We start from the raw sequence: 18,032 nt of genomic DNA on the forward strand, positions 1-18,032 counted from the left end.
ATAATTAATGAAAATTCAATGAGACTTATTTCATTGTCTTTTGTTTACATTTATAATATTGCACATACTCTATTACTCTATGTGATTGATGGAGAGCTATATCAAGACATCACATTTCTGGGCCACTGTAATTCTTGACTTGCAAAAAAAACAACAAATGAAAGGACAGTACTTTTCTTACCTGTTCGGTTTGACAGTGCCATCGATGAAGAAACAGGGAACAGGATTTTCATTCCAAAGTAAACCATCCAAAGAATTATATAATCCATATCCAAGAGAAATCATGTGTTCCACATACAAGTTATTCACTAGTGAAAAAATTAAACATAAAAAAACAAAATCAATGTTTGTCCCCCAATATATGTATATGTCCCCCAACGGGGACCAAAACGTTGGGTAATGCAATGAAATGAATTAGCACTATTTTCATATATTGGTGTATTTAAACTTTATGGTCAACAGCACCCATTTTTTATGTTTGGTATAAGAGTGCAGACACACACTTGGACATGTGTCAGACTGGCCCACCAGAATACTAAATACTAGGAAAACTTCTGGTGGGCCCAGGTGTAAGTGGGCCCTCCTGCTCCTGAGCATTTGGCCTGTTTCATGGTCATTCCCTATTTGTGAATGGGAAGAAAGAGGAGAAATAGATGGAAGAATAGATGCTAGCATGTAAATAAAAGAGACTAGGAGAATAAAGAGATTGGGCAAGGAAAGGAGGAAAAATAGTTTGGAGAGTGGGCCTATGGTCTAAGGGCCCCTGAGGTCCCAGTCCGACACTGGGCACGGTACTCCAAACTAGTGAAAACCCCAGGCCCCAGTACCCCAGTTTATTAGTAACTATACTTGTATGTATTTTTTCTGAATTTATATGTTCTAGATGGCTTGGGTAACATTTTACATAGAGTAAAGTTTGGTTTGCAACAATGTTTAAAAAGTGACAACCAGGAGCTCAGCAAATTATACTTTCAATAGCAATTACATTTACAAATAACTTTTAAAGCAGTAAAAATTTCTAATAAATTCACATTGGAAAATTGCTTGGAATTATGTTTTCTCTTATTAGGCAAAAAACAATTTTGGGGGTTGACGTGTCCTTTAAAGGTCTAGTGATTTGAATTTAAATTTAAAGCCCCTTTATCTGGAAAAACCCAAGTCCCATGCATTCTGGATTACAGATTTTACAGTAACATAAGTTTTAAAATGCACCAGTGTAGTTTGCCTATAACAACCTGTCACTTCTCTGTTTTTATGTTCTAATTTGCAATAGGTACTTTAGATCAAGGGCCCCCAGGCTTTTTTAATTATGAGCAACATTTACATATAAAAAAGTTGTGGAGCAACACAAGCATGAACAAAGTCTCTAGGAGGTGACCAATAAGGGCTGTGATTGGTTATTTGGAAGCCCAATGTGAGTTGGCAGCCTAAAGGAGGCTCTGTTTGGCATTATATGTGGTTTTTTAGGGCTCTGGCACACGGGGAGATTAGTCGCCCGCAACAAATCTCCCTGTTCACGGGCGACTAATCTCTCCGAAATGCCATCCCACCAGCGAAAATGTAAATCGCCGGTGGGATGGCATTTCACTGAAACCGCGGAAGTTGTCTTGAGAGGAAACTTCCCTGAAATCGCGGCGCCGCATATGCTATCCCACCGGCTATTTACATTTTCGCCGGTGGGATGGCATTTTGGGGAGATTAGTCGCCAGTGAAAAGGGAGATTTGTCGCGGGCGACTAATCTCCCCGTGTGCCAGAGCCCTTAAGCCTCCAAAACTTCCCTCAAAATCAGAAATTCAAAAACGAGCACCTGCTTTAGAAGCAACATCAAAGAGCTTGGTGAGCAACATGATGCCACAAGCCACTGATTGGGGATCACTGATGATCAAAGCTAAACTATTGCAATGTAGCATCAACATTAGTAAATCAGCCCTTTTGTCTGTTATCTCCATTTATGGAGAGACAAAAGTGAATTATTAACTTGGCTTTAAATTGCTTGAAATGTTTTGTATCTTTGCGATAATAACTACAATGATGATTTGAGTTATTTAGCTTAGTATATACAAACATACTACAAGTAAACCTTCAGTTTAAGTGAAAATGTTAGAGCAGCTTTATATTTTATATTGTAGGGTTATGAAATATTTATGATCCAGTAATTATAAAAACCAGGACTTATGCAGATTTTAAGTAGAACTCATTTCAGCAGAGACCACTAAATGTACCAATATGCTATTTGCTAATTACAAGGACACAGTATTCTGCTAATGTTACCTTTACTCTTATATATTACAGTGCCACACTATTTAAATCAGAAATCATGTAATACCCATTGTTTCAATCCATGACAGAAAGGCACTTGATGGAAGGTACCACAAGCTTTCCCACTCTCATTAAAAACCAGTAAGTTACTTGTTATTTCTACAACAAAAGGCACATTAGGGGGGACATATAAAGCTGATGCAGTGGAAAATAAGCATTTAAGTAGCATTCTGGGATGCAATTAAAGTTGTCAGCACTGCCTGAGGGATACCCATATTAGCAAAGGGAATAGGTGAAGTAGGCACCATTACAATTAACATACATGCATTTAAGCAACAAGATGATAAAGTAAAAAATATCTTAAAACATTTTTCCCATAACACCAATTAATAGGTGCAGCTTCCATGTCCCTGTGCCATGCGTATTTTTAGTACATACTGATTATTTATAAAAACACTTTTTCTATAGGGTAGTGTGAATTACTCTCGGAAGCTTTCCAAAACTTTACAATGAGCTGCTAGTAAAATACATTGTACACAATTTTTTAAAGCGATACAGGTATGGGATCTGTTATCTGGAAACCCGTTATCTAGAATTACAAGAAGGCTATCTTCCATACAATTTATTTTAATTAAATAATTAAAATGTTTAAAAATGATTTCCTTTTTTACTGTAATAATAAAACAGTACCTTGTACTTGATTCCCCACAGCCCGCACAACCACTTCCTCTAGAGTTACACCACTAGCTCTAGTTACTACTAGTTATAACATGTCAATATAAGTTTGGATAAAAATAGTGCCATGTATGTCTCTTGTGTTTTTCATTTGTTTTTAAAAGATTGAAGAAGGTTAAAAGAAACAAAGAAGGTTTAGGAGTCCCCTACAAATACAGCTATGACTATCAACTCCACTAAAATGACAAGAGATCACTCCAGATGGACTCAAACTACAGCAGAATGTACCAGAATGTCATCCATGAATTAGTTTGCTTTCATAAATGCTTATTACATGAAAATGCTCTAAAAATAATGTGATGTGATCTAAAGTATTTATAGAATTGGACTGAATATAAGATAAAGGCAGTTAAAAAAGATAAATATTTCCGTAATTGAAAGCATGCTTTATGTGCAACTGATTAGCTCTGCTGCCACATTGTCACATTTTTAAAAAAGGCTTCATTTTTAAAGAACAATACTAAGTCCACAATATTGAAAATTAGCAATTATTATGCATCTAAAATATGTGCTATATCTGTAATTCTGTTCATAAAAATAGTGAAAGGGAAGGGTACAAAAGTTACTGATAACAAAACTATTACTCATTGTCCTGATGAAGTGTTATATTCAAAACAGTGAAATGAATTGAAATGGATGAAACCATCTTCTGAATTCTAGCATGGAGGATTATACTCAGGGCATAGTTGTATATGTAATGCTATTTTCTTTTGTATTATGCTTGCAAAATATTGGTCTTTAAGAACTAATGTTCCATAATATTATGCTGAAAGAAAGAACTGTGGAATTATCTAAAGTAGTGCAAACAAAAAGTCCTTGAAAATGCAGAGCAGTCGTTCAGTACATTTGCTATAAGCAGAGAACTGCAGAGTCATTTTGATAGCACAAATGTTGTTTTTCCAGCTCTCCAGCTCTTTTTTCCAGATCCCTGATGTCAAAAACTGGTACTGTAGCTCATAGAAATAGATTCAGACAAATTGTATATAAGCTTTTTTTTTTTAAGTATAGAATTGCAGAGTCATTTTGTAAGTGCAAATGGTGTTCTATGGTTGCCCAAAAATAGAAGTCAAGAACAGGTTGTGTGGCTTGTTTTTGTAGTGACTCAACAGGCATTAAAAGGACTTAGCACAGTAAATACCCAAACTCTAGAAGCACAGTTGTTAGATACCACCTGTCTTTAATTTGAACGTTATTTAGAAGAGCTTTTAGGACTGAAATTACAGTTCTGTCCCTAAGGATGCCAGTGCTGTATTCAGACTGAGACTGAAGTGGACAAAGTGATGAAGCTGTTACTTTCTTCTACAGCAGATTGCTGATTTACATGCAAATAAAATAATAATGGAAAATCCGTGCTCCTGCGGCTGCCACTGATCTAAATCAGCTACTGCACCATCAGCCAACTTAAGATGTGAAATGAGCAATTCAAGGAAATTTCACACTGATAACTTTTTAGTAGTGCTTAACTCCCTGCAGATTATCACTCCAAGGCAAGAGATTAAGCTAGGCTCACGAACTGTCTAGGAATAAAAATAAAACTGTCTTTTATATATTTTATCTTTGTCTACAGCCATGTGCGCTATAATGTATTGTATTCAAATTGGTTTTAGTATATTATATATATATATATATATATATATATATATATATATATATATATATATATATAAATATATTAATCATACAGATTGTTTTCTAAAAATGTGTGTGTGTGTGTAAATTTAGATATTAAGCAACACTTGGTCAGGGACAAATTTGACTGATGAACAGTCTATTACATTCGCTGTAAATGCATTGGTACTATGTAAAACATAAACAATATATATATACATATGTTGCTAAGAGTATATATACAGTCCGCACACTAAAAAACAGTAAACACTACTGTGTTCTAAATAATATTAAGTAAAAACAAAAAGGAAAGTGCGGAAAGTGAAAAATAATGTGTTTGTGCATAACAATGGGGAATCATTGATAAGGGGAGGCATGTATGAGGCAAAATAATTGATTCAGCTTTTAGTAAATAGTACACTTAAACCAGTTTCACTATTCATCTTAGGTGACCAGCTACTTTTAAACACAGCAATATGACAGAAGCACAGAAGAATAAAAAATAAATAAATTAAAAAAAAAATAGAAAATAAAGCCAATCTTCAATACAGTCCACTGTAGGTATAAATAACTCAATTGTTTTAATTATTCTAGTTTTCTTTCAAATATAAGAGCATTAAGTACAGGATTAGTAAAGGTATATACAATACCGGAATACTACTAAGGGTCAGATCAATTATTTAAACTAAGGAATCTTGAATTTATCAGAATTCCTGTTCTTGTTCCTGTAATCTGCTAACTTTTTGGCCAGATATCAGTTGGGCAAGCCCGTCTGAGATTCCCATGTGTGGGACAATAAGCTGCCAACTAAGACCATTGGCAGCTTTTATCAGCCTGTGTATGGCCACCTCCCAGATGCAAATCCCAAGTGGTAAGAAATTAGACTGTTTAATCTAAATCAGTAGCATGTTGCCAAATGGTAGTCATTGTTTCCACTTCCAAATTTACTAATAATTGACACTCACCGCCGAGGTTTTAAAGCCTTAAATTATAAAGAGAGAGTGTGGCGGTTAATTTCCTGAAACAAATCCTCCTTCACCTCCTTTATTAAATTGCATTCTAGCATTTTAAACTAAAATCCTGCAGGATTCTCCTTTCAGCAGATGGTCCTCATTGTTTAAGGTTTATCATGCCTCTCTTCTTTATATTTTTAAGGCAAAGTAAGAAGGATTACACTTCTCTCCAGCTTCCAATCTAGCACAGTTCATTTTCTCCAACCACAAATGTGGCATGTTACGGCATTGCTTGACCAGCTACAACTTGTGGTGCAAAAATCACAGCAAACCCCTTTTATAATAAGATATAGTATAGTAAGCTCTGTCTATATAATTATGCATGTATATGGTATCATGGCATCATCAAAACTTAATGGAGCAGATTCATCAAAGTACGAGTTCGAATCCCGAAATGGGTAAAATTTTGATTAGATACGATAATTTCTGATGATCGAAAATGTCAAGAAATTGTTTACGAAAAAAACGTAATAGTCACGAATATCGTATTGGTGATCCGAAAGTCACAAAATGTTCATATCCGAACGATCGTAAACGGCGGGAAAACCTTTCTGACTTTGATCCTTCTGTGCGTGTTTTTGGAAGCCTCCCATAGGACTCAATGGCACTCCGCAGCTCCAACCTGGCCCAAGGAAAGTCACAATAATGAAACTTAAATGAATCCGAAGCTTTCATACTCGGCACAACAAATACGATTTTGTCGCGCTAATTATCGCAAGGTACGAAAAAGTTGTGCAAATTTATGAAAAAGTCACAAAAAATACACACAGTACAAAAAATACATTTTTTTTGTATTCGGATTCAATCGTACTTGATTCAGCATGTGGAACTTATCATACATAAAAAGTCAATTGAAAAGTCAACTTCTTGGTTTGATTAAGTGTACTGATGTAGCAGAGGATAAAAGATGAATTTACCTGTCCACAGGAAATTTTGATCATTGCAACCCTTCAAAGTAAAAACACAGCAATCAAATGACCTGCCTGGTGGTAGGTCTGGAGTCACCATTTTTTAGTAAAATCAGCTTTCTGAGAGAAGTGTCATTGAGTTGGAATATGCTTCCAGTCCAGTCTTCCCACTTTGTTCCCTTCTATGGCCACATTGTATATTACAAAGCAATGCTGGCCAGTAAAATAACTAGGGAGGCGCTCATGCAGGTACACAGAGATAACCATACGGCAGCCTTAGTGCTCACAGCTCCAGAATGAATTTGTGTCCCTAACTACTGTTGCCTACAATATTGCCTTTGGTTACAAAATTTAAAAAAATGTTGCCAGGTGACTTAAAAACCTGTACATAATTCTGTTTTTTCACTGGTGCAAAAATGTACAGAAAATAGGAGCCACACATATGCATAGAACTGTTTACATTTGCCCTGCCCCCAACAGCTTCTAACAGCAGGGTAAGGCCAAGAACTACTTCATGAGTGGCTCCATTCATTAAAGGGTGGGGGGGGAGGCAGGTGGACACAATAGAAATGTGAGAGTATTAATGGGTAGCTTAACAGCAAGGGTACAAGTTTCTACAAAAGTAGAAAGTGTCACAATCCATTTAAGATGCCTGTGGGCAGATATTTGGTAGATATTAATTTGATTATTTATAAGACAATAAGCTTGTCCATCCTTGGGATCAAAATAATCACATTTCAAATCATTATCACATTTCTAATCAGATCTCATTCAGATAACGATTCCATGTGGGTGGATAAAGCAATTAACCTACCCTAATAAGTGGATATTTGGATACATCGCCAGATTTACAACATACTGTCCATATTTAAATACACAATTTGATAACAATCTTTTCAAGTCTATTAGGGTGAAGACACATGGGCTAATTGGGGGCGACGTTTTAAAGTCACAGAGACTAATTGTGCACAGGTTTTATCTGAGCGGATTAGTCCCTGTGACTTCTTAAAAAGTTGTGGCAACTAATCGGCATGTTTGTCTTCGCCCTTAAACCACTTGGTCGCCCAACAGGGTGAAAAAAAATGTACACATGAAAAATCAGTTAATTTAATACTGGATATGAACCTGCAATGTAACTATGCAGTTTAGGAGATGATGGCCTTTATTCCCAGGCTGGTTTATGGAGTGCATGCTATTCCTACATTACAGTATAACATTCCATATACTGTATATGAAAGATTATAAGCAAATAAATGGTTTAATATTTGCCTCGACCCCATATGTTTCATTGTCATGGCCTGTTTTTCCTGCACGCCAGTACAGTTCTCGCCCTTACAATAGTCTGACTTGCGTTGACATCTTAATGACATTATCACATTGGTGTGACTTTTATGCTTTCTTGATTAAAACCACAGCTACTAGAAGCAGTAAAATTCCAGCTGTCTTTAAATTTACTGTTACTTTTAATGAGTGTCATAAAATTATCACTAATGTGCCCAAAGGACTTCATAAAGCAATCTCTTGTAAACTGCCACCTGTGTCACTGTAGCTAGCCACAGGCACAAAAATCTGACTTATTTGGTCCGTAAAAAAAGTCCAGTTGTAAGAATTTTTTGGTGTGTGTGGTCCCAGGTGACCACTAGGCTTATTTACTATGTGTACAAGGCCAGGGTGCAAAATCATGCCCCTTGCTCTTAGGATTTACATCTGCACTCATAGGAAATGCAACATTAGCTCTGTGTCTTGTGCCTTATTTTTTTACTTATTTTGACCCCTTTGTGGTAAACTAAACCTTACAAAGCTGTTTAAAGTGACTTTTTATTTAGAGTTTTTGATCATTTGCTACCAATACCTTTAGGCTAGGCATACAAAGAGCAACATGATTGTGTTTTTGAGGCATTAGGCCCATTGGGATGGAATTTTGGTTAGTCATTTTGCAAACCCATCAGATCACAGTATGGAGGTGGTGGGTGCACGTTTTCTAGTTTCCTTGAATCTCTCGTCTCTTCTCCCCACACAAATTATTTGGTCTTTACCAGGGCAAATAATATTTTTTTTTTACATTTTGAATTGTAGCTTTGACATATGCAATAATTTACAGTAAATGTACTGATGGAAAAAGGGAAGCTGTAACCAATAGATAAAGTCATACATTTTATATACTTCATTTCCACGTGGGTTTTCACATGAAGTGTAAATAGCTTCCCAAGACTCTATTTTTCTGCTGTAATAAGAATTATTTAGGTGTGTGGTGGTAAAGCATTAAACAATTAACCGTGTTCACTATATTAAGGGTGCTGTAAATGTTCAGAACCAGCTCATTATTTTGTGTAAAGTGATCTTGGCTACTAATTATACAAAACTAGTCTGATACATTCAGAAGGGTTTCTAAAGTAGCAGCAGCTGTTTTCCTACAGCGGGTCACTAAAGTGCTGATCTGTCTGTGCCTAAGTTTCCTTTCTAGTGATCAGATGAACTGGATGACATTCCTTACAGCTCATAAGCAAATTCTAACAGAGTTCTTATTCCGTTTATATTTTGCAGGCTTTTAGTACGGTAACTCACAGTAAGATTAGGCCTTTATATAGAAATAACACAGATCTTTTCTGGGATTTTTCCTTCCCTCTTTAAGACCCCTATTTTTCATAAGTGTTGGTCTGAAACTGGGACAGGCTTTTATTATCTAATAACCAGAATATGATATATGGACTTGTTTTGTTTGAGGCTTCTACGTGTCTTTATTTGCAGACAAGCTCTGTTAGTATACACCAACCATCAGTGCCCTAATGCCACAGGATACACCATGTTTGCCTAGTTATACATCTAGTATAACTTTGCCTTATGTAATGTGATTTGTAAAATTTGTTTGCACAAATTTGGCCATTGACTTCGATGGGTTATGCTAAGCTGAGGTGGTTAGGCTACGGCCACACAGGGCTGATTCTTGGCCACACAAGACTTAATCCACACAGGGCTCATTCTCCATCAGTCTTATGCTGTGAACAGCCTTTTCATGTGCCAGCATCTGGAGCCAGTGCATCAGCCTGGTTGCAAGCACAAGGAGCTGATTTTGGGTGCTGAAATGCATATTAAATGCATTTCAGTGCCTTAATCCACTCTATGTTTCTGCGCCCAAGCCAAAGCATGCTTGACAAGGAGACATTTTCCCTCGAAATGTTGCACTTCCACATTAAACTTGCAAAGGTTTTCCCTGCTGAAAACGCTGATGTGTGCCTATGTGATTCTTTATTCTACTGGATAGGGTTGTCGATCCCCCGCACATGAAGCACCAGTCATATCTCACCACAAGCAAGCTAGGGTGTGCGAGAGCTGCATTATCTACCATACTCTGCCTATCCCACTCTGCCTGTGTGTGCCATATTCTGCTCCACTATGCTACCTGTGTGTGCCATATTATGCCTGCCCTACCTGTTTGTGCCATATTATGCCTGCCCTACCCAGCCTATGTGTGCCCTACCCTGCCTGTGTGTGTCATACTCTGCCTGCCCTATGCTGCCTGTGTGGCATACTCTGCCTCACCTGCTCTGCCTGTGCGAGGGGAGTCTGGTGTGGATTTTTTAGCATTTGGAAATAGTCATTATATGGTCCCTAAGGTGTTTATCTGCTGGGGGTTGCTGCACTATCCACAGGGGAGGAGAAGGCCTATGGATTTAAGTCTTAATATGACTTAATGAACTTTATTCACACACTAATGTTGTGGAATATCCCTACAGTGAGCACCAGGTATTTGCTGTGGTTTAAAGTAGGTGTGGTTTAAAAAAGGGAGTGATCAAAACTGGCTTTCATCCACCATGTAGGTCAGAAAAATTCCAGCCCTCTACAGTATCACAGCATACAATTTTCTTCTAATTTCAATAAATTCTGAAACTTACCAAACTTGAATGTGTACTTATTTATTAAAACACTCGGATATATCTATAAATCAGATTAAACTGTGAAAAAAACCTTGAATGCGGCAAAACGGCATCCTACTCATTATTTTCAATTGGTCTAAAAAAATTGAAAGAACAAAAAATTTTACATTTTGATAGTTCAACTCCTACTGACTTCTATACACATTTGCAAGCATTTAGATGCCAAGGTTTTACATTCAAGATTTTTAGGCTTTTTGCACTTTATAAATACTGAATATTTAAATTTTAAAAACCTTAGTTTGAATTTGTGAGTTTTAGTTTAACAAAAAAAAATAGAATTGCGGCTAAAATTCAGGTTTGAACATTGATAAATCAGCCCTTTTATTGTCGGTACTGCATTCATTTAACAAATGTATTGCTATGAGGTGGAACACATAAAAAAACCACAGTGTAGTAAATGCAATTTATAATGCTAGTGGATACATACCCTTGCTTGTAAATAAAAGCAGTAAAAACAAGAGATTTCTTAAAAGTTTACTTTTAAATGTCTTTTTCCTATAGCATATACTGCACACAGTTTAAAATGGTGAGACCAGTAAGCAGTTACTTCTATACATGTTCAAAGAAGAACAATCTTGACTCTCTGCAATTAATGGTGTTATTAAAAATCTATAGTTAAATTACAAAAAAAGGTTTATTTAAGTTTTAACCTGTCCCAAAATAACATTTCCATTGAAGCAGGTAATGAAATAAAACTGAACAGGTGAATTATATAACTATCCTAATACAAGCAAAGTCATATGGTTTAAAGAAATTTAGACATGCTGAATTATGTATCATTCTGAATGCAAAACAGTGCTAAAGAAAATATCTCAAAGGAAAAGCTGAAATCTCTACCTACAGTAAATATATATTAGCACAAATTCCTTTGATTATCACATGCAAACTCACCAGAAGTCTGCTTCTGTTTTGGAGGAAATGAGGATGTGTGAGGAGTAGGATGCAAGGAGTGAGGTAAGACATAAAAGGTCGCAGGGGGCCGCCTCACAAATTGCCCCCGCAGTAATTTTAATTTCTGTGTCCTTTTAAGGGATGCTAACACATATTTACAAATCATGGGGTATGTGACATCCAGGACCTGACTTCAGGACACAATTTTCAGTGGGATAGCCACCCAAACCTTTAAGCCCAACTCACTAAGGAGCACTGGTTGTTGGCCTGCTGCAAGCTTTCCCATATAGAAGCACATACAGCAACATATAATCCAAAGTGCTATGTAATAAGTCAGGACAAAAATGTTGGGTGGCTGTTCCACTAAAAACAAAAAAAATTCTATAAAAAAAAAAAAAAATAAACAACTGTAAAGCCCAGAAAATCAGGTCCCAGAAATAATAATTTTTGAAAATGTTTCATTGTCACAGGTTAAACTGATACAACTGAACCTGTCATCTGTCATAAACTTAAATAGGGATCATTTACCAGCACTGGGCAGTAATAGTAATATTAATATGTTGTTTATGCAACATAATATTTTGCATGCTAGGTTTCATTGGATATGAAAAAGTCTGACTTTCGGCAAGTCCTTTTAAACTAAAACAAGCTCCCAAACTCTACCAAAAAAACTGATGACATTTTTGGTGATAATGAATTGGCAAATTTGGAACAGTAAAGTGAAATATTATAAAAAGAATATCCTTTTAATACATACTTTAAACACTTATTAAAATAAGGTGTAAGTTGATGCACAGCAGCTGGAAATAAGTACAAGTATATTCTGTTATCCAGAATGCTCAGAACCTGGGGTTTTTCAGATAATAGGATCTTTCTGTAGTTTGAAATCTCCATACTTTAAGTTCGAATTACGAATGGGACAAATTTGGATTGGATACGAACATTTCTGAAGATCACAATTATCACAAAAATGCTCATGAAAATTTTTTTGTACCGAACAATTGTAAACAGCGGGAAAATCTCTCTGATTTTTTCGCGCAAGCGTACGAAAAAGTTGCGCAAGACATGAAAAATTTGGTAAAAATACACTCGGAGCGTTCAAATTAACGCTCTGAGCGTTCGTGTCTTAGTAAATCTGCCCCTAAGGGTGAAGACTACTTAGTAGACTACTTAATCTGCCCCTAAGGGTGAAGCTACTTAGTATCAGCAACTTGTCATGGCTACTAAGGGCGAAGACACGCGGATCGGTTAGTCGCCGCAACTTTTGGACGAAAGTCTATGGACGGAAACTCGCTGCGACTATTCGCCGCGACTGGCTTAATTAAAAGTCGCGCCCACTAATTGCCCCGTGTCTTCGCCCTGAATGCCAAAGAATAGCCTGCCATAGACAATACTGAGAATTGCCTCTGCTAAAACACACGACAATTATCAGTAAATGACAAGCATTGTCTGTTTTAGCAGCCGTACTAAGTAGCTGCTACTAGTAACTCTGTGTGTCTTCACCCTATATAAACCCAATCGGATTGTTTTTTCCAATAAGGATGACATATCTTAGTTGGGATCAAGCACAAGGCACTGTTTTATTTAAGCGACTGGCTTAATTAAAAGTCGCACCCACTAATTGCCCCGTGTCTTCGCCCTGAATGCCAAAGAATAGCCTGCCATAGACAATACTGAGAATTGCCTCTGCTAAAACACACGTAGAGACAATTATCAGTAAATGATAAGCATTGTCTGTTTTAGCAGCCGTACTAAGTAGCTGCTACTAGTAACTCTGTGTGTCTTCACCCTATATAAACCCAATCGGATTGTTTTTTCCAATAAGGATGACATATCTTAGTTGGGATCAAGCACAAGGCACTGTTTTATTAAAGAAAATCATGGGCTTCCCATAATTTGGAGCTTTTTGGACAATGGGTTTTCAGATAATGGATCTTATACTTGTACAATTTGTGAATCATAGATATGCAAGTCATATCAACATTTCTACATATCAATTTGTTATTCTGTATGCTATTTTACAAGCCCTAGGATGTGCTACAATAAGCTATTATTCTCTTTGCATTCCTAAAACCTGAAATTTGCTACCCAAGTTAAGAAAAAAAAAACAATGAAAATCAGGGACAACTCATCTTGGAATATGACTATATACTCAATGTACAAAACAAGAGCCTGGATTCTAAATAAACAAAGAAGAGTTTCTCATTAAAAAGAAATATTCACAGCTATTAACAGCTCTAGAAGGAAACCCCCAGCTATCAGTCACTACAAAGACCACCCATCTGGGCACAGCCAGAGTCTATTAGTCTGAGTGGTGTAGAAAGCACTATTTTAGCAGACTTAATAAAATGTCACTTACTGCACAGGTGCAGATTCCGGCTGTACAGGACAACATGCTTCTGCTGCAAGAAGTCAGCTAGTACTATCACAAATGCAGAAATTTTAAGCAGTTATATAGCCATTGTGACAGTTGTTCTTGAAATAAACCTTTTTTTTTTTTTTTAACTTTTATGTTATGAACACTTTTTTTTATATTTATAGAAAGCTTTACATGATAAAGTAAGGCTGCCCTGTATCCTGGTTTCCCTCGTGTTCCCTTCTCACTGATGTCAATGGGAAATGACAGAAAGTTACAGACAACCATGCCCAGACATACATCACCCTTCACCCTTTGTGAATACAGCACTGCCAAACACAGGCACTGCTGTATTCATGGAGGGAACACTAGTCCTTATGATTTAGAACCTGCCACCAAAAGCAATTGTGGGGGAGGGTGCATACTTTTTTCTGTTTACTAGAAGAATGTGACAAAAACATAAATAAGAATAAAAAAAAATTTCCTTTTGCAAACATTCATTATTAGACAGTATTTACCCTGCAAATAATAACCAAGTATAGATTAGTTAAGACCTACTTGAAAGTGGCATGTTTTTGGCACAAATGTCATTATATACCCTGGGATTGGCCCATACTACCAATGGCACACTGTTTTGTCTGCTCGTGGAAGAAGACCTACAGCTTATCTTGGAATAAATAGATTCAAAGGAAACATTGTTTAACAAAATAAAACCTTTTTTACTCTTGAACATATTTTTTAGCAGCTATAATATTTCCCCAATATCAACTACCCCAAATACACAACATTGTATTATGCAAAAGGTGACACGGAGTGGGCACAGGTGCTCCAGCTGTTGGGGAACTAAAACTCCCATCATCCCTTGGACAGGTCTATTACAGAAGCATGCTGGGAGTTGTTCTTTTAATACTACTGACCTTCCAAAGCTTGGAAACAAGTGCTATGAACAGCATTATTTGTAGATAACCAAAGAGAAATATGAAAAATGTCTATGATATTATAATTTAGGCTAAATAGGAACAGTAGTGGCTACAGTGTTGTTATATAATGCTGTATAGATAATTATCTATGTTAAAATAAATTCTGACTAGTTCCAATCCAGCTCGGTTCTTCTGAACTTATCAGCAGGAGCTATTCTAACTGATGTTCTGCTTTGTATCACCTTCCAGCTCCTAAATACTCAATCAAATACTAATATTATTGCTTTGTCAGATTGTAACATCTTATTCTCCTCTAGGTTATCAAACAGTTCAGCAGCAAAGCACGCTTGGCATTTAAGCCAATTATTTAGTTACTGAATCACAGATTTGTATCAGCCATGGCCTTTATTTAGCCTGTCAGCACATGGATTGGAGTCCCCAATTCAGGTTGTTGCTCAAATAAGTTCCCAAGTCTGTTCCATGGCAGCTAATGCTCTGTCTCTCAGCAGGTGGGTAAGATCAGGTGGCATTGCTCCTTCCTGTGCCATCCATCACACAGAGATCTTTCATTAGATAATGTGACACTGCATTTCCATGGTCATCACTTACAGTAAACTGCCAGCCTCTTTAACTTTAGCAAAAACTTCCCTTTGTAATGCCCATTGCTTGTCAGCCTGTGCCACCAACAATCCAGCCCTTGTACTTGGCACTGCTGCTATTAACAGGGCACAGTGACTGGGAAATAAATGGCATTTACCCTGCGGCTTATTGGAGATGGGCAAGTTAAACTAATGCTGAAAGGGAAATATCTTGGCTGTTGGAGCCCATCAATAAATAGTGATTAGCACGTGAGGGGGGATGGAAAAAAGCCAAACATTTCGAAAATGCGACATTGAGGAGCCCCATTGGGAGGAAATAGGGCACGATCAAAGCAGTAGAAAACCATTAGCTTCCCTTGTAATCCTGGAAAATTCACTGGATAGCTTTTCTCCGCCTAAATATGAAGCATGATATCTAGCTCAGCAACTTTAAATCACTTAAGCGGGGATATCCAGAGCCCCATCGACTTCTCCTTTGTCCTCACTCAGCGAGTGTGACGTAAAATCCCTACACTGATGACGTCACGCCAGCTGCGTCATGGACAGAGCTCTGGAATCATTTACAGCTTTTAAAAGTCCCAATACTGCCAGTGACAGGTTAATCACAATGTCGCCACCCTCGTCCCTGGTACCAGAATTCCAGTGATTTGGGTTTTATTTAGAGCTGTTAGTAAGCTGATGACATGCCAGGCTGTCACTAATCATTCTAACTGTGCCCACTCCGTCCCGGCTAAAGCTGAGAGACAGAGCAAGATAAAGAGGTGATAGTGGAAACAGATAAAGTGTTACTGCGGCTCCTGCGCGACTCGCTGGTATTTATCATTCAGCAGCCCGAGTCTGCCTTCCGCAACACTAAAATACAGTATTTGGCAGCTCCGGGGATCCCCTCCACCAATTAGCTCTTTGCTTTTTTCATCCGGGCCTTTAATTACACAACGTGCAAACTTCAGCTATACTTGTAATTAATGTCAGATACACAACACATGCATATGTATGTTATTGATACTTTCATTGTTCAGCTCTGGTGTCACTTATTCGTTTATCATGTAGAGTCAAAGGCAATCGTCTAAAGAACAGAAAGTTTAAAGAAAGGATATTCTGCCACCCTAAGTTCATATTAAATTACACCCCCCCAACAAGAGGTTTCTGGGAGTTGCAGTTTATGAGCTGGTCGCCGGCAGGTTGAACAATCCTGATTTAAATTAATAAGAATAAGTGGAATAAAACACACTGAGAAGTAGTGATTGCAGTAAGAACAGTGAAGACTAAATAATCCTTTTCTTACCTTGAGTCCAAGTCAGTAATTCCCGTTAAAAAGATTCGAGAGTTGAAGTTGACTGAATTTCAACCTCCCAAAAAGTGGCAGAGGGGAGAGACGGCAGTGTCCTTATTAGTCTCCCAGTGTGATCCTCCCACTCTGTAGCCCAGCACAGATGAAATCCCACAGCAGCACTGCTGCACCCACTCTGCCCGATCCCAAGCCAGCACCCCTGCCGCTACGGCGGCTGCCCGACAGCAATCAGGCACCTTTGGATGGAACAATGCAGGGCCCTTCTCCCACCAAGACATTCACCCTATCAGCAATACTGCATTGGAGCTGTAGGATTCCTTCCCAGCGCACACAGCCACACACTCACTCAAACACAAGGTAACCTGAACCCTGAATGGATTCTGTTTCAATGTAACGGGGTGATGTGTTTTAGGAAGCCATAAAACCTTCCCTGTGTGTCTGAACATATATATATATACTGTATATATGTGTGTGGTATTAACTCTGGAGCCCTCAGGGGACTAATGGCATTTATTGGTTTGCCCATTAAAGACTACGGCTCCGCACAGAAGCCAGGCTTCCCTTGCACTGTAATATCATCTCATCCTAAGAATCTGACATGGAGCCTAGCAACTGTCTCACTAGGGTATGTCAGACTACTCTTTTTTTTGCTTTCCCTGACAGGCTTTTCAGTTCCGGAAGTGAAGTATTTCGGGTATGAGCAGAATGTGACACTGAGGTGTATCCATACATATGTATGAGGTACATTTTGCACTTCATTTCGATATTTCCAGTAGTGTGCCCTTCAGCAATTACATATCCTTCATATAGCTCTTTCTTACTTTTGATTTAGAACTGACAACTGGACTTCTGGCTTGACATAAACCATTACATATCCAAAGTTTTCAAGTAATGTCCTAAATAATGCTGTTTCAGGACCTTAGTACCTGGAGAATATTGTCCCTAAGTGAGTCCCCACCTGCACCTGTTGACTCAACAATATCCCCATAGACTCCACTATTCTACTGTAGTTTAAATACTTTTGGGTTAACAGCACAGCTGTATAACTGGTGTGCTCTTCTAATGGTTTAAAACGAGGGATCTACCATTTCAGGGTGATGTTTCAGTTATAGCTAATGAAAGATCTGATAGTGGTTCCCTGTCCTGTTGGGGCTTGGGCAAATGCCCTATAGTCTGCCCTATAAAATTATGACCACTAATTGTGTCCTTTAAGTAGTAAGATGAAGTTTCTCCTGGTTTCAATGGTATAATTATAAAGAAAGCAGACCCTGTGGTCACTGGGGGGTCTGGGGTGGGGGGCTAAGCTGCAGTGTCTGTTTGCTCTATTAAAAATTCCCCCTACCTAGATTTTCTCCAACCTGAGAGCGGGCAGGACCTGGGGAGATAATGGCCAGAAGGGCACGGGGTTTGGTAGAGGGTAAGGGTTGTGTTGGCTGTGTGCTCTGGACCCCTGGACCATGTAGTTACACGGCTGTCTGGTTTTAATGCAATTATAATTAACATGCAAAAAATGCAA

The 18,032-nt window shown here is 37.8% G+C and overlaps 1 protein-coding gene across 3 annotated transcripts in view; it reads right to left on the reverse strand.

Moving 5' to 3' along the window:
- The window catches only part of col19a1 (collagen, type XIX, alpha 1), a 367,958-nt gene extending 350,929 nt beyond the window's left edge, over positions 1–17,029 (reverse strand). For 2 of the 3 annotated variants that reach the window (XM_031902343.1, XM_031902345.1), the window contains exons 1-2: positions 16,511–17,028; positions 182–308 (exon numbers count right to left, since the gene is read on the reverse strand). In XM_031902343.1, the coding sequence (XP_031758203.1) occupies positions 182–269 (88 nt within the window). In that variant the 5' untranslated portion in view covers positions 270–308; positions 16,511–17,028. Of the gene's footprint in view, positions 1–181; positions 309–16,510 lie in introns of all 3 variants that reach the window. The other variant, XM_031902344.1, reaches the window with a different exon arrangement.
- Positions 17,030–18,032: the final 1,003 nt, after the last annotated feature.

Source organism: Xenopus tropicalis, chromosome 5, assembly GCF_000004195.4.
Source record: "Xenopus tropicalis strain Nigerian chromosome 5, UCB_Xtro_10.0, whole genome shotgun sequence".
NCBI lineage: Eukaryota > Metazoa > Chordata > Amphibia > Anura > Pipidae > Xenopus > Xenopus tropicalis.